At 47.0% G+C, this 25,206-nt stretch overlaps 3 protein-coding genes and 1 pseudogene across 9 annotated transcripts; 1 reads left to right on the plus strand and 3 right to left on the minus strand.

Moving 5' to 3' along the window:
• Positions 1–5,624: 5,624 nt before the first annotated feature.
• On the minus strand, positions 5,625–10,376 carry LOC120686226 (probable beta-D-xylosidase 2). The gene is made up of 3 exons (XM_039968409.1): positions 9,661–10,376; positions 6,594–7,932; positions 5,625–6,485 (listed from the first exon to the last, which is right to left on the minus strand). The coding sequence occupies exons 1-3, from the start codon at positions 10,048–10,050 to the stop codon at positions 5,848–5,850; spliced, it is 2,367 nt and encodes a 788-aa protein (XP_039824343.1). The 5' UTR covers positions 10,051–10,376; the 3' UTR covers positions 5,625–5,847.
• Positions 10,377–18,367: 7,991 nt separating this feature from the next.
• On the plus strand, positions 18,368–19,594 carry LOC120685938 (DNA-directed RNA polymerases II, IV and V subunit 9B-like). Of its 7 annotated transcripts, none has more exons than XM_039968074.1 (5): positions 18,368–18,467; positions 18,609–18,678; positions 18,827–18,902; positions 19,103–19,264; positions 19,351–19,594. In XM_039968074.1, exons 2-5 carry the CDS (start codon positions 18,650–18,652, stop codon positions 19,429–19,431), a joined length of 348 nt encoding a protein of 115 aa, XP_039824008.1. In that variant the 5' UTR covers positions 18,368–18,467; positions 18,609–18,649; the 3' UTR covers positions 19,432–19,594. The 7 variants fall into 7 exon arrangements, with proteins under 7 accessions (XP_039824008.1, XP_039824007.1, XP_039824011.1 ...); XM_039968073.1 differs by having other exon boundaries at positions 18,371–18,467; positions 18,557–18,678; XM_039968077.1 differs by having other exon boundaries at positions 18,371–18,467; positions 18,557–18,678; positions 19,106–19,264.
• Positions 19,595–21,340: 1,746 nt separating this feature from the next.
• On the minus strand, positions 21,341–22,296 carry LOC120685202 (annotated as a pseudogene).
• Positions 22,297–22,719: 423 nt separating this feature from the next.
• LOC120684402 (cytochrome c oxidase subunit 3-like) lies at positions 22,720–23,753 on the minus strand. The gene has a single exon (XM_039966271.1). The coding sequence runs from the start codon at positions 23,594–23,596 to the stop codon at positions 22,754–22,756; it is 843 nt and encodes a 280-aa protein (XP_039822205.1). The 5' UTR covers positions 23,597–23,753; the 3' UTR covers positions 22,720–22,753.
• Positions 23,754–25,206: the final 1,453 nt, after the last annotated feature.

Genomic DNA, 25,206 nt, shown 5'->3' on the forward strand with positions numbered 1-25,206 from the left:
TCCTTTGCTGTTAGTAGTTCAGGTCGCAGTGGTGGCCTTGGTATCTTTTGGAATAATAAAATTAGAGTGGAAATTTTACCGTACTCATAATATCATATTGATGCAATTGTGACAGAGTATGGGAAGGAGCCTTGGAGATTGACATGTGTTTATGCTGATGCTCAAACTGCCGAGCACCATAAGACATGGGACATGTTGAAATTTATCAAAGCCTCATCGCATCTTCCCTGGATGTGCATGGGTGATTTTAATGAAGTGTTGCTGAGGGAGGAGCACCAGGGGGTGCAAGAGTGCAGCCACACACATATCACGAGCTTCCAGCGAGGTGGTGGACGTGTGTGGTTTTCATGACCTCGGTTATGAGGGAAGGAGTTGGACCTTTGAAAAGAGAGTTGCAGGTGGCTCGTACTGCCGAGTTCAACTTGATCGAGATCTGGCCACGGCGGATTGGTGCTCACACTTCTCTGAGGCAAGGGTTTCACATCTTACTAGAGCAGCGTCGGACCACGGCCCAATACTACTCCGATGGGAGTTGGATGAGAGTGATCGGCGAAGGAAAAAGAAGAAGATTTTCAGGTACGAGGTGATGTGGGAATCTCATGAAGATTTTATTGCTATGTTGGCTCAAACATGGCAGGGAGGAGGGAATGCACATACTCTACAGGAGCTAAACAAGAAAGTGGCACGCTTGGAGGGTAGTCTGAGCGAATGGGGAGCTCATTCTTTTGGCCACGTTCGCCGTGAGCTTAAAGCTTTGAATGAGAAACTGGAAAGGATGAGATCAGACACCACGCGGGCTGGGGACCTTCTCATGTGGAAATTAAAGTGGTGGAGAGAATTGTGGAGTTGAATCACAGAGAAGAAATTATGTGGAAGCAACGCTCCAGAATCACGTGGCTGATGGAAGGTGATAGGAATACTCGCTTCTTTCATCTCAGGAAGAGTCAGCGACGCAGAAGAAATTACATCTCCAAGCTGAAAAATCAGGATGGTCAGTTCACTGATAATCAAGTGGAGATGGGAGTTATGGCAACAGATTTCTACAAGACGTTGTACACGTCAGAGGGGACGGTAAATATGAACCTGGTCCTTGATACGGTTCCAGCCAAGGTGACAGTGGCTATGAATGAGAGTTTGGTGGCCCCTTTTTATAAAGATGAAATAAAGAGGGCGTTATTTCAGATGTTTCCCACTAAAGCGCCGGGGCCTGACAGTTTGCCGGCACATTTCTTTCAGCGTCATTGGGAGCTCTGTGTTGACGAGGTTACTGAAGTGGTACTTTGCGTCTTGCCAGGTGAGGATGATCCATCTTTGATTAATTGCACGTGCATTGTTTTAATACCAAATGTGGAGAGCCCGAAGGAACTGGGTCAGTTTCGCCCTATTAGCCTATGTAATGTAATATACAAGATAGCTTCAAAGGTGATGGCGAATAGGATGAAGTCTGTTCTACCGGAGATTATTTCTGAGGAACAGTCGGCTTTTGTTCCAGGCCGACTTATCACAGATAATATAATTACGGCTTATGAGTGCATGCATTTTATGAAGAAGAAGAGAACTAGAGATAACATATTTTGTGCGCTGAAGCTGGACATGAGGAAAACATATGACCGTGTGGAATGGAGCTATTTAAAGGCTATAATGATTAAGCTGGGTTTCCATCGGATATGGGTTGAGATGATTATGAGATTGGTCACTACGGTGTATTTTTCTATCTTATTCAATGGAGATCGTCTGAATATTTTTGTTCCGACAAGGGGAATCCGTCAGGGAGACCCAATCTCGCCTTACTTGTTCTTGTTAGCAGCGGAGGGCCTTTCGTGCCTGTTAAAGTCCAAAATTCAGTCATCGAGCCTCAGTGGGATTAAAGTGGCTGCCTCGGCCCCGATGGTTAGCCACTTATTGTTCGCGGATGACAGCCTGCTGTTCTTCAAGGCAAACAGGGAGAGTGCGGAGATGGTGACGGATGTGTTGAACTCATACTGCCAGGCCTCGGGTCAGAGGATCAACATGGATAAATCTTCTATACACTTCGCCAAGGGGGTGAGTGGCGGCATCAGAGAGGAAATCATGGAGACCCTGGATGTGCACAATGAAGCTCTAAGTGAGAAGTACTTGGGAATACCCACGGATGTTGGTACTGCTTCGAATGGAGCTTTCAATTATCTCAAAGATAGAGTTTGGAAGAAGGTCCAGGGGTGGATGGAGCAAACACTGTCAGTTGGTGGAAAGAAAGTGCTTATCGAGGCAGTGGCACAAGCGGTGCCAACCTTCTCCATGTCTTGCTTCAGATTGCCGAGAGGGCTGGGTCAACATATCGATAGTTTGCTGCGAGGCTTCTGGTGGGGGAGTAAGGAGGGGAAGAGGAAGACATGCTGGGTAGCATGGGAGGAGATGACAAAACGAAAATATATGGGAGGATTGGGATTCAGAGATATTGAGCTTTTCAACCTTGCACTACTTGCGAGACAGGCCTGGCGCATTTTGCAGGAGCCGGCCACGCTCAGCGCGAGGGTGTTGAAGGCAGTTTACTTCCCTAATGCAGACTTTCTTGACACATAATTTGGCCCATCTCCATCCAGAGTTTGGAGAGCTATTATTGACAGCAAGGGAGTTCTACAGCAGGGTCTGATCAAAAGAATTGGAACGGGTGAGGACACAGATGTGTGGAGAACAAATTGGTTACCAAGAGATGGCCACATGAGGCCGATCTGCTGCTTGAGCAGTACACCGCCGGCAGTGGTTAGTGAGCTAATCGATCCGGTGAGTTTGTCTTGGGATCTGGATAAACTGAAATTCCACTTCATACCGATGGACTAGGAGGTAATCAGGAGTATACCCCTATCCACTCGAAGACAGGAGGATTTTTGGGCCTGGCACTATGAGAAATCGGGAGTTTTCTCAGTTCGTTCTGCGTATCGAATGTTGGTGTCTAACCGAGAGCAAAGGACTGATTGGATTGATCACAACCCAGGTCAGTCAGATGTGAGAGCAAAACATAAGGACTGGACAGATTTATGGAGTGTCAAAGTTCCTTCCAAAGTTCGAGTCTTTTTGTGGAGACTTGCAAAACAATCGATCCCGACCGGAAATGTCTGTTATCATAGAAATATGGCGCAGCACAGCAACTGCTCCATATGTGGAAGGCCGAATTCCTGGCGCCACTCCTTGCTGGAGTGCAACATGGCCAAGTGTGTCTGGGTTTTGCAAGGTGAACTTGTGCTGGAATTTCTAAGTCAGGCACAGCATGAGGATGCTAGGGGATGGCTACACGAGGCAGTGGCAAATTTAAGACATGAAGACCTTGTGCGTTTGACAGTCATGATGTGGGCGATTTGGTATGCTCGAAGGAAAGCCATTCATGAGGAGATGTTCCAAAGCCCATTATCTACTCATAATTTTATTGAGCGGTTCTTATCAGATCTGAAAACAGCTACTCCTACGAAGGTAAAACAGAGACAAGGGGAGAGGATCAGGCCTCAGGTGCCGCGCTGGATCCCACCTCCTTAGGGAGTGTTGAAGGTGAATGTTGATGCAGCCCTATCCAAGAATTCAGATATTGCAGCCATGGCCGCGGTGGCAAGAGATGAAACAGGGAGGTTTCTTGGCGCATCAGCTCTGGTTGTTGAGGGAATTAACTCGCCAGAGGTTGCGGAAGCAATGGCTTGCCGGGAGGGACTTGCTCTCGCAAGTGATCTGGACCTGCAGAAGATCAGAATTTCCACGGACTGTGTCAATGTGGTGAAGAACATATATGGGCAAGGTATGAGACTTTATGGCCATATCGTTATGGAGATCAAGGCAGGGACAGCTCGGTTTGTGGACGCTCAATTTGTTCACGAAGGTCGGAATTCTAATGGTGATGCTCATAGACTAGCTAGAAGTTCGATCTATGAAGCTGTAGGACGGCATGTCTAGCTTCTTGCTCCTCCTGATGGAGTTTGTACCAACTATATTTCTTAATTAAAGGTGGTACTATCTCAAAAAAAAAGAGCAAGCACGTCTAGAAAGAATATGCTTGCCAATTGGGCAAGTGCTTAAAGAAAGGCCTATGAGAGAACATGGTGGTTGTAATACATGTGGTGTGGATGTTGATTCATGGAAGCATGCTCTTTTCAATTGTACAATGGCAAGGTGTGAATGGGCACTGGTAGATGAGGAACTTACTGAACATATTGCTAATATAGAAATTAACAATCCATGGTTGTGGTTATCTGTTATGCGAGAAACTTTTTCAGCAAAGGATTTACAAAAACTTCTTGTCATTTGTTGGGGAAATTGTCAGCCAATCAACTGTGCTTTTCTCTCATACCAAATCAGTATGAGCCACCAACCAGCAGTACTTTTCTCTGACGACAAATCAGCACCAGCTACCAGCCACAGCCAGCCGAATAGAGCGTCATCCAAAGCCCTCTAACAATGTTCGATTTTATTTCAATATTCCTAAATGATATGGAACTAGCTGGGTTTTGTGAAGGAAAAGAAATGACACCATCAAGGAAAACTGAACAATCTGCTCCCAAATGGATTGCTCCTCCTGATGGCTTTTTCAAATTTAATGTTGGTGCCGCCGTGATGTGATCAGGAGATAAAAAGGTACGATGGGTGTTATCTGCCGGGATAGCTCTGGAAATTATGTTGCTGCCAGTGCCATTGTCGTTACTCAATAATGGCTTAGTCGATCCACCTTCTCTAGAAGTCATGGCTTGTAATGAAGCAATTTCTTTGGCGCTTGATATGCATGTGCATAAATGTGTCATAGCTTCAGACTGCTTGGAAGTAATTGTCAACATTCATAAGCAGAATTTGTGTGCTTACTCTGCGATCCTAAAGGAGATTAAAGCTAGGAGTGAGCTGCTTCAAGAAGTAATTTTCAAGCATGAAGGTAGAAGCTCTAATAGTGAGACCGATGTTCTTGCTAAAAGTGTTTGTAATATGGCACCTGGGAGATACGTTTGGCTTCTAGAGTGTCCAGAAATGATACATGTACCTCAAAACATTATTGAGTAAGAGCCTACCTTCATCTCAAAAAAGAAAGAAAGAAAGAATATGCTTGCTCAGTTGCTCTCGTAGTTGTAGAAACAGAGGCATGTTTCTTTCTCAACATTCTCAAAAAATTCGTCTGGTACTTGGTGGGAGACATCACATTGCGTCTAGGTGACTATTGCCTGGACAGATTTAGAGGTCAGATTTCTCTCATAACTTTAAAGAGGAAGTAATTAGCAACGAAAATATGCAGCACAGGCTTCTCTGTCTCTGAAACTTGGTGGAGTCACCTGCCAAATCCATGGGTTCCAAGATTTTTTTTATGGAAAATGGGCTCCAAGATATTCGTGAAAATAACACCAAATCAGTGGGCAAAGACAGGGAAGGGCCAGCACATGGCTTCGGTTGGACCAGACAAAAAGAAAACTGTTGTTCAGGAAAGCATGCCAAACAGTAGGAGGTCTGAAAGTACAGAAGCTCTTGTCGTCTTTGCAGGCTCAAGCTCAGATCAGATGACAGTTTTAATCTGAAATCTCTTGGCCAACTTTCCATCAAAAAGGCATTTTGATACAGAGACAAAATGTCTTGTTGGTAGGGAAAATGAAGGATGTGCCTGATCTCCATGAGATGCATAAATCTTGAGAACAGAAAACATTGATTGTGTGGAATGAAGAAACCACATTCTTCTGTGTTCCTTCCAGTTTAATCATTTGCAATCGTTTCAACAATTTTTCAGTAATCCGGTGCCTTTTCTAACCTGACAGATCTCCATCTCCACCTTTGCAGAGACGGAAGCAATCGCAATCCAATAGCCCTCCGAAAACGACGCAAGTTATTCGGACAACCCTCCTACGCCTCGTTCTATACCCCTAGCTGCTCGACGCCGATCGTGACCGAGTGCGTCAGCTCGCCGATCATCAGCCTGTGCTCGCCGACGGGGATCCGCCGCACGCCGTCGCGGTCCGCCACGCTGAGCCCCTCGCACACGCCGACGGTCATCTCCACGCGCGCCACGCCGCCCGCCGGCACGTGCACCTTCTCGAACGCCACCAGCTGCCGCGCCGGCGCGCCGGCCACGGCGGACCGCGGGGCGGCGTGGTACACGAGCACCGCGTGGGCGCCGTCGCGGTCGCCGACGTTCCTCACGTCGACGTGCACCGGGACGCTCAGGCCCTCGCAGCGCGCGTGCGCCACGCGCACGGCGCCGGCGCTGCTGCTGCCGCCGCCGGAGCGCGTCGCGTTGAGGAGCGACGTCGCGGCGGCGGCGGCGGCGCGGCCGCCCGCGAGCTGCACGGTGAGCTGCGCCGGCGCGTGCGCCAGCGAGTGCGTGAACTGGGTGTAGCTGAGCCCGTGCCCGAACGGGAGGATCATCGGGCCCGTGTAGAAGCGGTAGGTCCGGCCGGGGTACCCGGTCTTCGGGTTGGCGCGCATCGCCATGTTCGTCATCGGCGCCTTCTGCAGGTAGTCCTGGGGGTACCATGTCATCGGCAGCTTCCCGCCTGCAACAAAATGACAACCAAAATTTCAAATTACAAGCCTTTTCTTGATATCTCAAAGGTTGATCTCTTCATTCAAAAGAAAAATCTTTTCGTATGCTCGCCATGTACCTGGGTTATGGTTGCCGAAGATCACGTCGGCGATGACCTGCCCGCCGGCCTGGCCGGGGTACCCCGCCCACAGGATGGCGGCGATCCTGGGGTCGTTCAGCGCGAAGGCAATGTCGATGGGGCCGCCGGACATGAGCACGAGGACGACGGGTCCCTTGGACGCCCTGGCCACGGCCGAGATGAGCTCCGCTTGCCGGCCAGGGAGGAGCAGGCTCGACCGGTCAAGGCCCTCGGCCTCCACCTTCTGGTCGAGCCCCGCGACGACGATGGTGGCGTCGGCGCGGCGCGCGGCGTCGACGGCGGCGGCGATGGGCTGCTGACCTCCGGCGCACGCCACGTCGGCGCACCCGGCCTGGTGCACCGCCTGCTTCACGTACCCCGCGATGCCCTGCAGCGGCGTGGTGTACCGGCAGGGCTTGCCGGCGTAGTTCCCGATCATGGCGACCGTGGCCTCGGCGTGCGGCCCCACGACGGCGACGACCCGGTGCGTCGCCGGGCGCAGCGGCAGGACGCCGGCCCTGTGCTTCCCTCTGCCGTTCTTGAGGAGCACGACGCTCTGGCGCGCCGCCTCGAGCGCGAGCTCCTGGTGCGCCGGCGTGCACACGTCGTGGGGCCCCAGGTGGCCGAACGGCCCCGCGGCGGGGTCGCCGTCGAACATGCCGAGGCGCATCTGCACGGCGACGGTGTTGAGCAGCGCGGCGTCGACGTCGGCGTCGGAGACCTTGCCGCTGGTGATGGCGGGCTCGGTGTACTGCGCGAGGAAGGGCCCGCAGTCGAGGTCGAGGCCGGCGCGGAGCGCGGCGGCGACGGCGTCCTCGGTGGTGCGCGTGTAGTGCTGGTCGCGGAAGAAGACGTCGACGGAGTCGCAGTCGGAGACGATGTAGCCGTCGAGGCCCCACTGGGCGCGGATGGTGCCCCTGAGGAAGGCCCGGTCGGCGCAGGTGGGCACGCCGTTGACCTGGTTGTAGGAGCACATGACGGCGGCGGCGGCGCCGTCGGCGACGCAGGCGCGGAAGGGGACGTTGAAGGTGTCCTCGAGGTCCTGCGGCGCGACGACGGCGTTGAAGTGGAAGCGGTCGGTGCCGCCCCAGCGGTCGAGGTCGTAGGCGGTGAAGTGCTTGCAGCAGGCGGCGAGCTTGAGGCCGCCGGAGCGCGGGTGCTGCTGCTGGAGGCCGCGGACGTAGGCGGCGGCGTAGCGGGAGGAGACGGCGGGGTCCTCGCCGGGGGTCTCCTGGCCGCGGCCCCACCGCGGGTCGCGGAAGATGTTGACGTTCGGGGACCAGAAGCTCAGCCCCGCCGCGCCGCCGTTGTACATGGCGCGCGCCTCGTCCGACACCGCCTGCCATGGCGCCGTACCGTACGCCGGTGAGTAGTGTGCACGTTACAAATACTACTAGTACAATACACCAAGGAAATACATACAAATAAATAAAGTATTCTTTTTTTATCGTGGTCGTCGTCGTCGTCGGGTCAGGTGCGCGGGCACCGAGGAGGCAGGATGACGGGCGTGCGTGGGGCATCTCTGACCGGTGTCGGACCGATCACGTGCGGCGGCGGGTGCAGGTTACGATGCACGCCGGCGATCGCCGGCCGGCGGCCGCGCACGTGAAGGATGGGATGGAATTGGTGCTCGTGATCGAATGAACTCGGCAGCACGGCAGCAGACCATGTTCACTGCTCATGGATCCTCGATCTGCAGAGATGCTGCTGCAGATCCTATCGCTTCGGGGACAGGGGACGCAGACGATGAGGGTTCAGGACTCAGGAGCACGGGCAGCGCCACTTGCAACTTGCTCAAGGTCTTGAAGCCGACTACTGTCTATTGGACCATTATGTTCTTGTTTCTATTTTGTGCCAGCATTTCTAGGAAATGCTAGCCAGTCTATGGATTCATTTTTCCAAAATAAAATTCTCCTACAAAACTTACTAGGAAACGGTGTACTATGCAGAGAACAATCTCTGGAATCGCCAATGCAGTTGGGGACGGACGGTGGTTGGAAGTTGGCATATTTTTGGAGCGTTGGAAGATGGCAAAGTGCTCGTGCCGAAACTAGAAGCTAGATCCAAGAACATGAGCTTGTCCCCATGGTCCATGGAGCCTCTCCATGTTGCAGGAAAACGGACGATTGCTGCAGCACTTGACTCCACCACGGCCGTTGCTTCCATGGCGGCCTAGTGCCTACCAACCTCTCACGATCCGGTCACCTTTTCCTCGGATGTGACACCTTTTTGCTTATTCTATTGTTATTAAGTTTTGCTTATCCAAGATATTCGTTGTTTTGTTAGGATAAGATGATGAGGGTATGGGCTTTGAGAAAAAAGTTGGTGGATTTGGCTAGGCTGGCCTGCACATGGCCGCAGCTCTCGCTCGCCACTGGCCAGCAGGGAATTTGAATCCCCTCCCATCCGCCTCGTACTACTGCTGTGCTCTGTTGTTAGTTTGTTTGTTACACTAGGAATTCCACTACCACTGTCCTTTTTTTTAAAAAAAAGTTAGTAATTCCAGCATCTTTGTGTTGCCGCTTGATGAGGAATTGAAGAGAGGAAACGTGAAATTCTCCTACCAAACAGTCATCCGAGTGCTTGCTGTGAAAAAGGAAGATTGAAACAAAAGCACACACAGGCACGGCACAAAAAAAGCTCGTGCTCCTCCTCCTCCATCAGACAGTCTGCTCTCTACTCTATCATCGCAATGGTATGGTGTACGGAGATGCTCTGCTCTGCTCCGGTAGCAAGCAAGCAAGCATTCAGTGTGAAAAAGCATTCAACGGAGATGCTCTGCCCAGCAGCTAGAAGATGCCCAGCTGAGGATGCTGGCCCACCCGTACGGCTCGCACCTCATTCTCATTGTCGCCACCCCTGACCGAGTGGCCCCACTCCACACCACTCAGTCAGTGTCAGTCCAACACTTGAACTGCCCCGGGACGACCACCAACTCGATGGCGCCAAACACGCAGCGCGCCGCCCGGCGAGCCAGCGACACACACATGCTGCCGGCCGGGCAGCCTCACTAGTCACGTGCGCGCGCAACCACAGCAACAACCCAAAAAATGCACAATGCACGTACCCGGCCGACGAGCTCCCAGGCGTTGAGCGCGGCGGCGGCGCCGATGACCTGCGGGAACGCGGTGGCGCCGGGGAACGCGCCGCCGAACTGCACCCCGGGCCCCGTGTCCGACACGCCGTGCAGCGCCTCCGACCACCACTCGTACCGGGACACGCCCAGCCGCGGCACCCCCGCCGCGTTGTTCACCAGCAGCCGCACCTTCTCCGCGCGGGTCAGCCGGGACACCAGGTCCCGGGCGCGGGCGCGGGCCGGCAGCGACCGCCGGCAGAACGGCAGCGACGACCCCGGCCCGCCCGGGGCGCACGCGAACGCCGCGCGCGCCGCCGTGGCCGCCGGCGCCGCCGCGGCGACCAGGAGGACGACGAGGAGGAGGAGGGCGAGGCGCCGCATGGCTGCCGGCGGCGGGTGCGGCTGTGTGGTTGTGGGAAGTGAACGAATGGAGAGGCGGGGGAGCGTGGGTTATATAGAGCGAGCGAGCGGCGTCCGCGCCGCAAGTGGCAACCACCGCCCGCAGGGGAGAAGGAAGATGGTGGTTGTGCCAAGAAAAGAATACTTCCTGTTTTTTCTTTCTTTCTGCTCTGATTTTTTTGGGGAAAAATGAAACCTTTTCTGGACTTAAGGAACTACCATTTCATCATTTTCTTGTAAGCTTAAGCATTTTGGAATTAGAGTAATAATGCGTGGTTTTCTAATAAGAGAGACAAAGGCTGGGGGAGAGGACTGTAACTGCTGCCGGACAGTTTGTGCAGCCTGCAGTGTAGGGGTGTAGTTTTTCGTATGCTGCATGTGAGGAGTAAAAGGGGATATATTAGGATATTGCACTAGTGTTCGTGGTACACTCAGTCGCTGAAGGTTGTTGTTGGGTGCTGGATTTTGGTGGCACTGTTATAAAAGGTAAATAAATCAGGAATTGAATCGCTGCGAAAGGCAGGTAAACTGGCTGGCTGGTAAATGAAAGTGTGCCAAGGACAAAGCACGGCGTCCATGATTAGTACCCACCTTGGTACCGGTTCCAGAATTTGCAGAAGATAATGCTACTCAGTAACTGTTCATGGATTTAACAATGAACATGGATTAAAGGCTGGTACATAAATTAGTGTGTGGTTTACCTGCAGATTAATTACCATGGAGGATAAGGTCCCAGTTGCAGCAGAGCAGAGTATCTTGTGTTGCAAAGGAAAGGAAAAGGTAATAATATGGAAACAGAGGAGCCTTTCCCACATGGACATCACCATCTTGTCACCTTTCCCGTCTTCTTTCGTCCAAAAGCCCTCTTTAACCATTCCTTGATGTTAATTACAAGTGCTTTTACATACACTTTTATGCAAGATTCATCCTAAAGAAAACAAACTACGTGAGCTGAAGTTCATTCGTTCCAAACAAGCTTCCCTACTAGCAGCACAAATTCGTGGTGGTTATCATGCGCACAATGACCGAGCAAGTACGTACTAAATGGTTTTGATCCATCACAAAACAGCTTTTTAGCCTTTTGCGTTGATGTGCCATGAAAAGAGGCTGCCATCGCCTTTAGCAGCAGCATCAGCAGCACATTTGTGAAAGGGAAAAGTCTGTTTTTCAACCCTGAACTATCACGGTAGTCCGATTTTGGCCCTTGAACTACGAAACCGGACATCCTACACCTCCAACTAACGAAACCGTTTGAAAAACAACCCTGGCTCAGCCAAAGGCGGTTTTGCTACAGTAAAATTTCCGAATTTCTACTATTTCACACCTCTCTCAATTAAATAATAAAGAAAGCATAATTAATATTGTCTAAAACTCATGATATTTTTTTGGGAGGTAGATCAAAAGACAAGGAATCTATTTTGGCTAGATGTGCTACAATAGACATAAAGGAATTTGAATTATAAAATTTTAAAAATAGGTAGAATTCAAAATTCCTTGAATTTTTAGGTCAGCTAAACCTATGATAAAAATGCATTAAAAATATGATAATTCATAATTTTTTATTTATTTTAGTTAGGTACTTTTTATTGGCCCAAGTTCTATATAAAATTCATAAATTAAAATTTGAGGAATCAAATTTGATTCAAATTTGAGCATTGCGAAGGAATTCAAAAACTTTCATAAAAACTTGGGCCAATAAAAAAATACCTTATTAAACTAAATAAAAAATTATGAATTATCATATTTTTATTTCATTTTTATCAAAGGTTTAGCTAACCAAAAAATTCAAGAAATTTTGAATTCTACCCATTTTTAAAATTTTATAATTCAAATTTCATTATGTTTAATGTATCACATCTAGCCAAAATAAATTCCTTATCTTTTGGTCTACCTCCCAAAAAAATATCATGATTTTTAGACAATATTAACTATGCTTTCTTTATTATTTAATTGAGAGAGGTGTGAAATTCTAGAAATTCTGAAATTTTACTGTAGAAAAACTGTCTTTGGCTGAGCCAGGGTTGTTTTTCAAACGGTTTCGTTAGTTGGAGGTGTAGGATGTCCGGTTTCGTAGTTCAAGGACCAAAATCGGACTATCGTGATAGTTCAGGGTTGAAAAACAGACTTTTCCCTTTGTGAAAAAGAGAGGCTATAGATGTTCATGGCATGAGATGGAGGAGAAGGACCACTTGCAGTTGCAAGACCAAAATGATATTTCTTTCCCTGTCCAAAACATGTCATCAGAGCGGGACGTACGTAGCACGAATGCAACCACTCTGCCTTCAGCCATAAACGGCGCCATCATCTGAGCTCAAAGTGTTGGGTGTACTGTGCACGTACTTGGAAAAAAGAATTATGTGTACGTTAAGAATACGTTCGGAAAACACACAAATTTCTTGTAGAACTGTCAAAATGAGCTAAGAACACGTGTCGAAACACACACACACACAAGATTCATGTAAGCAAAGCTGTTGGTTTTCTTTGCAACAGCAAATGTTTGTACATGATGAGATTGTGGAACAGTCGTAAAGGGAAAACCAAAGGATTTTTCTTTTCACTTTTTAGTTTTTACATTTGGGCGAGATTTTTTCATCTCATGTACGACTAGTGTGCGCTCACCGTTGATCCTTGCATGCGGTTTGGTGATTCCCGTTCTTAAATGGTCAGATTTAGCGGGCAGCCAACCTGCTACGGCGAAGTACAGAACAGGTTTTCTCCAGCAATGGTAGCGGTTGTTCGTCCAATACTCTTGCCATGCATCGAATTGTCTTTGATGTCACCTAACGCCTTTTACAACAACGGTTCAGCATTGAATAATTGCAGCACACACAACTTCTGGTTTCTGAACCTAATCTTAACCTGATTAGGCTCTTAACAGTGGTCCAGAAAAGAAAAGAGAGAGGTTAATCACGTGATTAGAAAAGCTTATCCAGCCGCCAATTGGTCTTTTGTCTTTACTAACCTGAAGAAGAAGATTTGCTGCAGCCTGCATCAGAGAGGTGAAAAGCACCTGTTTTGTTTTGCTTTGACGGTTCAGAGCAGTAGCTTGGCTGAGCAATTAGCAGCTTTCACTGCAAGAATCACTTGCCGATTGGACCAACCCAGAGGATAAGAATAAGATAGCAGCGTTGATGAGATTGACAGCTTAGATAGTAGCGTCGATGAGATTGACAGCTTCCTTCATCCAGACGGTCGACCGATGACCGGTCTCCTGCTACGGAGCTCCGCTCGCTTTCTTGACGCTGATGCGATCCAAACCATGGGAGGAATGCAGAGACGAGCAGGATGAAGAAACTGAAAAGGGACAGGACGGGCAGAAAGCGAGAGGAGCTAGAGAGCGTCTCGTTGTCACCATCGGGTCGGAGCAGATGGGTCGTCGATCATCAGCCGCTGCTGAGGCTAAAATGGCAAAAGGAATCAGGCAGGTGAGAACGATTTCAGATGGAAACAAAGACAAGCAGTGTTAAGCAAGTCGTCGTGTTTGCCGGGCTGAGGTTAACGTGCCTTGCAAGGCTCTGCTTGCATTGTGTGCCGACTGATCCCTTTTTTACAAGGGTTCTTTACCCTTGCGTTGAAGCCTGGTAAATGCGCAGTGCTCCTGCAACTTTCTTCAAAAAAAAAAGACTGGTAAATGCAAGGCATCACCAAGCCTACATAGACAACTGCAGCTTTTTCCATGTCAAGTTGGAAACTCTAAATTACATCGTGTAAATTAGCTGATGAGGCTATCCTAAAAAAAAGGAACTAACTCAAGCTTTGTCGAAAAGCAGGGATTTTTTCCTTCAAAAAAAAAGAGAAAAGCTGGAATTTCCCCTGATGATGTGGTCGCTGACTATATGAAATTCTTGTGAAAATCGTATGGCATCTCTCTCTTTTCCCCATCCGAACAGACCCTGCTGGGATGGCAACATGTCAATTTGCCCTCCATTCCCTTCCTTTCTCAGTTCCATCATGTGCTCACCACCACATGAGACTGGATTCCTTGGTGCCTTTCAACGCATGGGCTCTCCTCTTTCAGCTGACAGACACTCCCTCTAGGAAAAAGGAGAGCGGAGAAAATGGGCACGAACCCTTCTTTCTGCTACTGAAGGGGTCCCTTTGCTGCACTAGTAGCTATAGTAGCGGTATCAGCTGCTATTCGCTTAGGACAGCGATTAGATCCAAGAGCTGGGGTTGGTCTGTATTTATGGGGGTGACGACGCATTGTCAAAGCAAGCAGGCCCAAGATATCTTCTATAAGCGGGTACAGAGGGTTAAAATTAGGCGCTGTAGAGCAGGTGCTACCCTCCTACGCTGGCAAAATTTGCCATTTTGCTGTGACCCTGTTTGGGACTAGTACATGTGTTGACAATGCAACAGCCTAGACCAGCTGGTGGCTAACAGCTTGGTGATTCAAGATACTCTGGTTTGCTGAACTTCAGTGCTGGGCACTACAGCACGGTGCAGCATGGTTGTTCTTGTTTTGTGTTCCTGGAAACCTTTTCCCTTTATTTGAAAGATATTATTGGGAAGCTACCTTACAAATTCCATGCCAGAAACATGGAGTGAGTGAGCAGTGGGTGAGAGACTGAGAGGATTCCATTTCCACACCTCCACTTCCCAACCCAGCTGGAGCAGGATTGCTTCAGCTCGTGGAATTCAGGCAGCCGAGGTCGCTGTACACCTGTAGTACAGCCCGTGTGACGCCGGCCGGTGGGCCCCGGTGCCGAGCCAATCAGGCAGGCGATGCCATTCGTACACGGTACGCCTCCATGACCCATATCGTACGTACAGTACATGGCCTCCTGTAGTACAGTTGGTGTGAGGTGACGGGAGCGTCCATCATCCATGGCTGGCCAATGGCCATGGCCCATGGTCCATGGACGAGCTTGGATCGAGGGATGGGAGTGATGGATGATGACTGGTGACTGATGGTGATGAGCAGTCGTACTGTGTACCAGGCTAGCTGTGTGTCTTATCCGACTGATCCGTCGGGCAAGCTGGGTGATGGGGTCGGCGCCTGATGCTTGCCAGATCGGTGATCAGGTGACCATCCATCTCGATCTCGAGTGGGAGCATTTGTGCTCACGGCTTTCTGCCTGCCTGCCTGCCTGCCTGCCGCCGCCGCGAGGTGATGCGCGCGGCATTGTCGATGGAGGACAGAGGATGAGAGGAACGTCGCTCTCCATGAATCTGCTGGGTTGGATAGAATCATATCAGCTATCCGGAGCAGATGGTTAGCACACGTTTGCCACAAGAAAAGAAAACAAAAGAAAAAAACCTTGAATACGTTATTTTTGTTTGGATGTATTTCTCCTCCTATTCGAAGAAGCTGCACGAAGAATCGGTGGTGTGAGTTCTCTGCCACAGCATCGCTGCATACACCGTTCTTGTAAATCGGTTTGACAGAATGGTTTCTCTTGGCGTAGTTAGTGCAATAATTGATAAAAAGGGGGGGAAAAAATCCTATTTACCTCCTGAACTATGGACCGAGTTTACGTTTGCACCCTGAACTTGAAAACTGGGTATTTTGGCTCCTCGAACTCGCAATACCGGACATATGATCTCCCTTGGTGGTTTTTCTTAGTGGTTTTCCTCTTTTTCTTTTATGTTTATTTTGGATAAATCTTTAAAAAATCATAGTAAATCAAAAAAATAGAAAATAGAAAATTAAATTTTGTTAGATTCCACATGTAGATCTATGCAATGAATATATGATATGGTATAATTTAGTAAAAAATATATTTTTACATTTAAATATATACTTTTCTGTAATTAATTCATATCAACATCTTCTGTAGTCTAATTATGGTAAAGTTTTTATGGTAAGCTAATAATTATATTCTTGAGCTGCAGTAAACAATAATTATATAGCTTGGAATTAAACTCCTGAATCTATAACTCAGGCATATGTGATCCAATGAGCATGAAATTTTTAGTACAACTCAATTATTTAATGATTAGACCACTATAAAAACTTCTCCACAATTGGACCACGAAAAATGTAGATATGCATTAATTATAGAAAAAAATATATCTAGAAGTAAAAATAAATTTTTTACTAAATTATATCATATCATATGTTCATTGCATAGATCTACTCATGTAGAGTTCAACAAAATTCAAATTTTTATTTTTTATTTTTTATGATTTACTATGATTTTTAAATTTTTTCATTCAAAATAAACATAAAAGGAAATGATAAAAATCACATAAGGAGGTCATATTTCCGGTATCGCGAGTTTGAGGAGCCAAAATATCTGATTTTTTTAGTTCAGAGCGGAAACGTAAACTCAGCCAGAAAGAAAGGTAAATAAGACTACTCTGATACGCGTTTCATTCAGACGGATATGAGGCCCAGCCCAACCAAGTTGGTTGGCGTTGTTAAAAGGAAGGTAAGGCCCAGTGATGTTAGGCTAGCCCATCTATTCGGCCCAAGCCAAATCCAGCCACATCCCGATCACAGAACTTCGTTTTCCGTCTCAGAGAAAGAGAGAGAGAGCGCGCGCCATGGCTCGAACTCTAAAAACTCGTCACGCATAATTTCAGAATGAAAGAATTTTGCAAGTCCCCAACGGAACTGAAAACAATCTCCCCTACAAGGCCTAAATTTAAATTACTTTGCTAAAGGCAGTCCCAATGATAAAAACTACGCACGGTTTCTATAGCAGCCACATGAGCGAGAAACCATCTATAGAAATCATCTCCTACAATGCAGGTTTCTTCTCTTAATAAATGTTCTCTTTTTTTTTTCCTCACGCGTCGAGCCTCCTGGAGTTCATCGTCTTCTCTTGTCACGGACCAGTCCATCGTCTTCTCTCTCTCTGTAGACGGTACGAACCAAAAGCACGGGAGCAAGCGGCAGAGCAGGCAGGCAAGCAAACGCACGCGAGCGGCTTGCCGGCGCGGACAAGCGCGCGGTTGCCAGCTAGTGCGTGCAGCGGCGAGCGAGAGCGGCGACAGAGCAGGCGAGCGCGTGCAGCGGCGGAGCGCAGCAGCGGAGCAGGCGATCGCACGAGCGCGCGGCGACCGGCGATCGAGCGTGCGCAGCGGCGGAGCAGGCGATCGCGCGAGCGCGCGGCAAGCGGCAGTTGAGCACGGACCAGCGGACGCGGATCCCACCGCGATAGAAACCGATGGTTTCTTCCCAACACCAAATTCGCGGTTTCTTCGTGCCTCGTGCCGAGCGTAGACTTCGTTTCCCTCTGAAGAAACGGTTTTCTCTATTTTCTCTCTCTTTCCTCATTAACTTATTTAATAGAAATAGAAACCACAATAAGGACTGCCCTAAAGTCATTGTACATAAATTTTTGAGCATTGTACAGACTTACTACCAACACAATGGACTTCTATAAATACCTACAGTAGATTGGGTTGGTAGAACTTTAGATTAGATCGAAGTACCAAAAGGCAGATGCGAGAACACTAATTGTGAGGACTAATTCCATATTGCTGCGAGAACACTAATTGTTTTTTGAAGAAAAATTCACAAAAACTCTATGCCCTACATGGACCAAATCTCTACTATTTTTAAACAAAACAATGATTCCACGGTCTGTCAATTGAAATTCTAATCGGAATATAGATAAATCAATTAGAATCCTAATCGGAACCCGAACAAATCAATCTAAATCCCATTCGAAAATCGGACAATTAATACCTTGCACGATCACGGCACATGTTGTACATAGAGTTTTTATCAAAAAATTAGTGATCTCATATAGGTATAGATAAAATTTATATTACCCGTAGCAACGCACGAGTACTATGATAGTAAACATAAAGACATATAAGAATTTCGACCCCTCCTCAAAAAAAATGTGAGGATCGGCACAAGAGCATATATTCAAGTGTTCTCACAGTAGAATCAAAGCTTCAAGCTTTCATGATTAAAACAAAGGCTTCAAGCTTTTGCAAAAAAAAAAAAAACTTCAAGCGAGACGGAGCTGCTTCTAGCAGTTAGTGGATCAGTTGACGACCAGACAGCTCGAGTGCTCGACCAGCCCTGTTTGGTTCAAAGGAAACTTCAGTCCTGCCACGTAAAAAAGAATCTTATTATTTAAAAATATATAAAATATTTTTTACAGATGATACTAATTCGCGAGACAAATCTAATAAGCTTAATTAATTCATGATTTGCAACAGTGATGTTATAGTAACCATCTGTTAATTATAAATTAATATACCTCATTAGATTCGTCTCGCAGTTTAGTCCCAGAATTCTGCAATTAGTTTTATAATTAGATTTTATTTAATACTTTTAAATAGCAAGCTTCTGTTTAATACGATGGGATAAAGCGTTGTACCTGATGCTACGAGCCTACGACAAGCTGCCTCTCCAGCCACTTCTCACTTCTTCCACCAGGTTCCTCCAGACTACACGACCTGGCATCAGCCACCAGCAGCAGCAGCAACGTCAGGTGAGGTTCTGCAAATATTTTCTCCGTATCATTCAATTGCCTCTTACAAACTTTTGTTCCTTCTCTCCCATCTCTGATCTCCTTTTTAGAAACAAATAGCATCTGAATTTACTTGTCAGCCGTCTCGGATCACTGATACAGTCAGAGCAGGAGAGGGCGGATAGGCTGCAGCAGGAGCAACCATGAGCACCATGAAGTTCTGCCGGGAGTGGTGAGCTGATTGATGGTCGATTGATTCATATGCTCAGCCAGTTAACCCCCTTTCTTGATTTTTTTTTCCCAAGAGGTTATTGGCTCATGAACAAGCTCTCTCTCTGAACAAGCTCGCTCTCTGTTTTTTTTATGGGGCATGCATGCAGCAACAACATACTGTATCCCAAGGAGGACAGGGAGAACAAGGTGCTTCTCTATGCCTGCAGGAACTGTGATCATCAGGTTACCTGATTCTCCATCCATATTTATCTTCCCGTAATCCATTATCTGCTCAAAGATTTGACACTTTCTTTCAAATTCTGCAAAACTATATTGTTTTAGGTCCAGGGCACCTGAATTAAAGAGCAGTCACTCTGAACTTCTGATTTTCTGAACTTGTCATGGCCCTGCAAGTACCCTGTCTGAAACTCTGCTCTCCGCAGGAGGTGTCCGACAGCAACTGCGTGTACCGGAACGTGGTCGACCACGCCGCCGGCGAGTTCACGCAGGTGCTCTTCGAGGACGTCGCCTCCGACCCCACCCTACCGCGCACCAAGTCCGTCCGCTGCGCCGCCTGCGGCCACGGCGAGGCTGTCTTCTTCCAGGTCAGCACCATGTCTTGTCTGCTTTAGTTGGTTCAGAGTTTCAGAGTTCAGACCTGACAGCCACCATGCCCGAGTCGTTGGCGCAGGCGACGGCGAGGGGCGAGGAAGGCATGACGCTCTTCTTCGTCTGCTGCAACCCCAGCTGCGGCCACCGATGGAGGGACTGAAATGGTGACCCGATGCTTCAGCTGGTTGCTTCAAGAGAACAAAACTTCATCGATGCATTAATATAACTTGCAGCAAGAGATTCATGGTTTACCTCTTGCATTGTGGTTCAGGAAATGGTAATAAGTTGACGGAATTCAGAATCCATGCTAAGATTCTGGGATCGATGACATGACTAGTTGAGTAGGAAATTTGTTCGGTCGGTCGCAGAGCTTTGTGCCCGCTCCATGTCTGGCAGACTGGCAACCTTGCCGGCCAGGCCATCCCTTCGCCTCTGGAGTCTGGAAACGGGCAGCTGCAGGGCCGTGGCCATGGCTAGATGCAAGCAGGTGCGGCGATGAATCCTCCATGAATAAGAGGATGGAAATGAGGGGAGGCCGGATAGCGGTGCTGCTCCGGCGCGCGGCGCGCGGCATGAAGGCAGATGCGGCGTTTCTTGTCAGAACAGACATTGCCACATTGGCCGCCTCTTGGGGCTCCGAGCACCGTCAGTCCACGCGATCTGATGAGCACCATCAGTTCTGCCCTGCGTAGCGCTTCCTATTGTTGAGCTCCACCTCGACACGTAGACACGATAGCTCAAGCAAGCAAGCTCTGCGCCATCTTCACAAATCCATTGGCCACATGCTTGGTCGAGCGCGCAATAGTGACTGTGACGTGCCACAATTCAAATTTTTTTGTGCCGTTGGGGTGATTGGAGAAGGGGGCTAAAACTTTAGTTCCGTCACATTAAATGTTTGGATACTAATTAGAAGTATTAAATACTCCCACCGTTCCTAATTACAGGTGATTTTTTATGCCAAGTTTGACCACTCGTCTTATTCAAAAAATTATGCAAAATACCACTTCTTTTATTATGGCTTACTTTATTAATACAAGTTCTTCAAAAATGACTTAAATTTTACTATATTTGCACAAATTTTTTGAATAAGGTCAAGCTTGAGTAATTTAAAATGGAGAGAGTATAGACTTATTACAAAACCAATTGCATAAATGTAGACTAATTGACAAGACAGATCTATTAAGCCTAATTAATCCATCATTAGCACATGTTTACAGAGGAAAAGGAAATCCTACGGGTTGGATTGCTCGTGTGTCCACGGGACAAATCCCATTTGAAATGGATGGTGTGAGTTTGTCAAATGCTCGACAAGCCGCTAGATTAGCGACGCATAAACCATGTTCGTCAACCAAGTTTGTTCAGTGGTCGTAACGTAATTGGTTAGTGGGGAAAAACTGGGCCCGGACTCAAAAGAATTTTACGAAGTGTTTGTTCCTGAACAAGGGAAGTGGAAAGACAAAGATGGATAGGGAGCTCGCCTCCTTCTTTTTTGTAATCGCTGAAATTGAAATTGTACAACGACCCTTCTTGTTCCAGGCATACGACCCTGAGACGTGACGGTGTCACTTTTCCGGCCCGGTAAAGTGACAGTTATATAAATAAGAATAAGAAAGAGAAGCATGATGTTGTCGTGTTGTCAGCAATCAAATTATCGTAAATAGATAGTACGGTTGCGTTGTTTCAATTTGTGTTTGTCGGTCCTTGGGTTACGAAGGTGTGGGCCCACTTACTAATATGGAGAGGGTTCCACATGAAAAAGACAATCTTGAACTTCTTCGTTTCGTTGGTAGAACCAACGACGACCAAAATCCAAGTCTCCCTTTTTTGGGAGTAGAGCTGAAAAAGATGGGAAATTCCAATGATTCTTCGTTCATTAGAATGTCGATTCCTCACAATCGCTCTTTGTGATGCTACGGAACCATGGCAATTAGGATCTCAAGACGCAGCAACACCTATGATGCAAGGAATCATTGACTTACATCACGATATCTTTTTCTTCCTCATTCTGATTTTGGTTTTCGTATCACGGATATTTGAAATGAAACAAATTCCTCTTCATTCTGTTGTGCTCAGCGAAGGAACTGCCTAAGCATACTTTTGCGGATCCAAACTTCTTTGCTCTTTCTAAGTCTTCTTCTTGCATATAAGAACGCAACTCTTGCAAAAACCCGGATTTGAGTAGTAAGCGGCATCCCCTCTGAGTTGTGAGTAAGCGGAACCATTCTGTTTTTGTTCTTCTCCAGATTCTGACCGGTAGGAATTTGCCTATGAAACAAATTCCTCTTCATTCTTTTGTGCTCAGCGAAGGAACTACCTAAGCATACTTTTGCGGATCCAAACTTCTTTGTTCTTTCTAAGTCTTCTTCTTGCATATAAGAACGCAACTCTTGCAAAAATCCGGATTTGAGTAGTAAGCGGCATCCCCTCTGAGTTGTGAGTAAGCGGAACCATTCTGTTTTTGTTCTTCTCCTGATTCTGACCGGTAGGAATTTGACTATGATTTTTCCAACTGATATGTCGATATAGAAAGATCTCCTTATTTCTTCACCGCGGGTTCTCGCGTCATTTTCTTTAAAAGATATTAGATCACTGTGGGAAACTTTCAAATGAGTAATGGTTACCAGTCCATTATTCAAACAAACCCTTCGATGACTTATCGGCTGCCTTGCTTGAGGAAGAGTGTCACTAAAACAGAGACGAACCGGAATCACGTCCGATCTTGTTTCTTGATCGAGTAAAAAAAAGGGATATATGAAGTTCGTTTTCTTCCTCTGTGCATCTCCCTTATGGGTAAATCCCCATAATAAAGGGACAACTTTCGTGTAGTTTGTGATTTGATGTTACTATTTAGATTTTCTCTCTGAGAAAGATTTCTTTTAATGGATCTCCTCTTGTTCCTCAATCTTTGGAGAATGCGGTGTTGGATTAGAGAAAGTTCTCTGTTCCGAACATTTCCTGGAAGTAGATGACACATTTTAAATCTTAATGCTGGCATATTTCGTCGACTCAGTCTTTTTCGCCACATCGCGTATAAAGGGAATCGAACCCAACTACGGAAAGTAGAAATCTCCATTCCTACACTAATTCGGCTCTTTTCTTGTCTCCAGACCTGTGAAAAACCACACTCGTACCAACACCCACGGAGAACGTTGCACCTCTTAAGATATTACCCAAAACCAGGCATATTCTCATATGCTTCACAACAACTAACATTTATAACCAACAACAACTACTACCAAAACCGAAGAGAAACGTTACCTTACAACGTTTATTTTATAAACTAGGAATCAAAACACAATTCCATAATAACACAACTACCTACGGCAGCTTCATTTTGCACACAGAGGAAGGAAGCGGGATGATCGTTATTTAAGATTATATGTGAATTGCTAATATTAAATAGGATTCCATTCTATTAAAGCAACCCAGTTCTCTTTGTCTTCAGGCTTTCATTCCGCAATCCACTTATTCGTTCCCTTCTTTCATATACCTCCCCACCAATAGATAGAGACAAATGGGAATAACCGAACCACGTCTACAAAATGCCAGTACCATGCTGCTGCTTCAAAGCCAACGTGATGCTTCTTGGTCAGGTGACCAAGATATTGGCGAATACCACATACGATCAAGAAAAGAGTACCTATAATCACATGAAAACCATGAAAGCCAGTTGCTAAGAAAAAGGTAGAACCATAAATACTATCCGAAATAGTGGAGGGTGCTTGGTAATATTCCATTCCTTGAAAGCCAGTGGATACTAGAGCCAGTGAAACGGTTGCTACTAAAGCGTAAACTGCTCGTTTTTCCTTCCCCGCGAGTATAGCATGATGAGCCCAAGTTATGGCTGCTCCGGATGAAGGGAGAATAGGGGTATTAAGAAGAGGGATTTCCCAAGGATCTAAGACCCCAATCCCTTTTGGGGGCCAAATACCTCCGATCTCTACCGTAGGTGCCAAAGAAGAATGAGAAGAAGCCCAAAAAAAAGCAAAAAGGAACATAACCTCCGAGACTATGAAGAGAATAGAACCATATCGAGGTCCTAATTGTACAGCTTTTGTATGATGCCCTTCCAACGTGGATTCACGTAGAACATCCCGCCACCATATGAACATGGTATAAAGAAGAAATATTAGGCCCAAACTGAGAAGTGTTGCACCCCCTTGAAATGAGTGCATGCACATCACACCTCCTACAGTGGTTGTCAAAGCTCCGAGTGAACCCGAAATAGGCCATGGACTTGGATCTACCAAATGATAAGAATGCCTCTGAGATTCAATCATAAACCACTTTGTCCCGGTTGTATGTAAACCCCCCTTCACCCTCATCCCCTAAAGTGGTAAAGAAGGAGGCACTTCTTTGTCTCATTAGGACAAACAAATAGGAAGGGATAGTTCTTTCATTGCATTGATAGAAGTGAGACTATCAAAAGATCTCTCTATTTTTTAGAGAAAAGAGTTGGCGTGGGTTCTACCAACGAAACGAAGAAGTTTTTGATTGGTCTTTTTCATGTGGAACCCTCTCCGGTTCCGAGTTATGAGAAATTAGAAGTTGCCCCAAAAAAATATCTATATAGAGAGATTAGATTATTCCTCATTGATGAAATCCAATAAAACCGAGCAAAATGCCTCTCCGTATCCGTCAGCTTCTTCCAGAATTTCGGCGAAGCCGCTCTTGATGGAGAAGTGGAAGCTGCAGGGTCGGCGCCTGACCCCGATGCAAACATTTCGCCATGACCCCCGCCCCCTAGTCTAGTCCCCTCAGCCGTCACTGGCGTCCGGCTCAACCTCCTCCGCGGGAGGCTTTTTATTGAGATCCTGGTCCAGCCCATCATTCAAAAAGAAAGAAAAGAGGTAAGTATCCCTAGCTTTCTCACAAGGCTGACAACATAAAGACACGACAATCGCATGCAGCCTCACATAATCAGAAAATAACAACACGCACAAGCTTAACACTCATATATTTTTATGGATAATATGGACATAAGATCCATAGGATCGAAATAAATATATGAGCCATTAATAAGATTAAGATAACCGAGCACCATTTTCCAATAGAGGGAATCGATTCCACATTCCTGGAGGTTGTTGTACACATCTGCCAGATAGGCAGGGGTTATATCAACATCCCCGAGGATGAATAGTGTAAAATCCCTAATCGGCCAGCTTGGAGGTAAGTCCCTGTCCGGAGAGAGGTAGAAAAGATGATAAAGTTCTAAGCAAATTCGCTCAAAATCTTCACCCAGATCTCTTTCATAGGTTGGGTTCAGACCAGGATGGTCTTCATAAATTCCAGTTTCTTCTCTCTGCGGAATCATCATACCATTACTATCAAGATTCGCAGCATTACTTGTATGGGATCCGCCGATTATTGTGTGACCAGAGCTTACAGTCGTATGAACAGAGCTATCTGTTGAGTTTAGGCTAGCTTTGTCAAACTGAAAGATACGGCGTTCTCCTCTTTGGAGATTAACTGTAGAACTACTTGAAGACGACTGGCTTGCCTGATCGAAGTTAAAGACACGGCTAGGACTTCTTCTTCTCGGATTCAACATTGCACCCCAATATTTCCATCTATTCCTGCTACCCCGTTGTTTCTAAAATCAGCTAACAACTGTCCTTAGAGAGATTCCCCAAGGAAAGCCTTCTTTTCTTTTGAGAACGTGAACATGAGCGGTAGACTGAACACCCACACAATCTCTCTTTTAAAGAGAGAGACTGTCATCGCCATCTCTTTGGACATGCATGTGTTACGAAAATGGACTGAACTGAATGAAGAGTGATGTGACTAAGCATTTTCGATCTTAGGCGGACGATGGGTTACTGGGTCTACGACCTCGCAAGGCACTACTGTAGAGCTCTTTGGGCCTGACGCTTTATCAATCCAAAATGGAAAGAAGGACTCTATCTATCACCTACGTCAGTTCGAGTCTTGCGAG

The sequence above is a fragment of the Panicum virgatum genome, chromosome 8N, assembly GCF_016808335.1.
Source record: "Panicum virgatum strain AP13 chromosome 8N, P.virgatum_v5, whole genome shotgun sequence".
Classification (NCBI taxonomy): domain Eukaryota; kingdom Viridiplantae; phylum Streptophyta; class Magnoliopsida; order Poales; family Poaceae; genus Panicum; species Panicum virgatum.

Coding starts and splice junctions, on each gene's coding strand:
- LOC120686226 (XM_039968409.1), bottom strand. CDS start 10,050: ATGCGGCGCCTCGCCCTCCTCCTCCTCGTCGTCCTCCTGGTCGCCGCG. Junction 7,933..9,660: donor CCTGGGAGCTCGTCGGCCGG/GTACGTGCATTG, acceptor GCGCCATGGCAG/GCGGTGTCGGACGAGGCGCG. Junction 6,486..6,593: donor CTTCGGCAACCATAACCCAG/GTACATGGCGAG, acceptor ATTTTGTTGCAG/GCGGGAAGCTGCCGATGACA.
- LOC120685938 (XM_039968074.1), top strand. CDS start 18,650: ATGAGCACCATGAAGTTCTGCCGGGAGTG. Junction 18,679..18,826: donor ATGAAGTTCTGCCGGGAGTG/GTGAGCTGATTG, acceptor GCATGCATGCAG/CAACAACATACTGTATCCCA. Junction 19,265..19,350: donor GCGAGGCTGTCTTCTTCCAG/GTCAGCACCATG, acceptor TCGTTGGCGCAG/GCGACGGCGAGGGGCGAGGA.
- LOC120684402 (XM_039966271.1), bottom strand. CDS start 23,596: ATGAGGGTGAAGGGGGGTTTACATACAACCGGGACAAAGTGGTTTATG.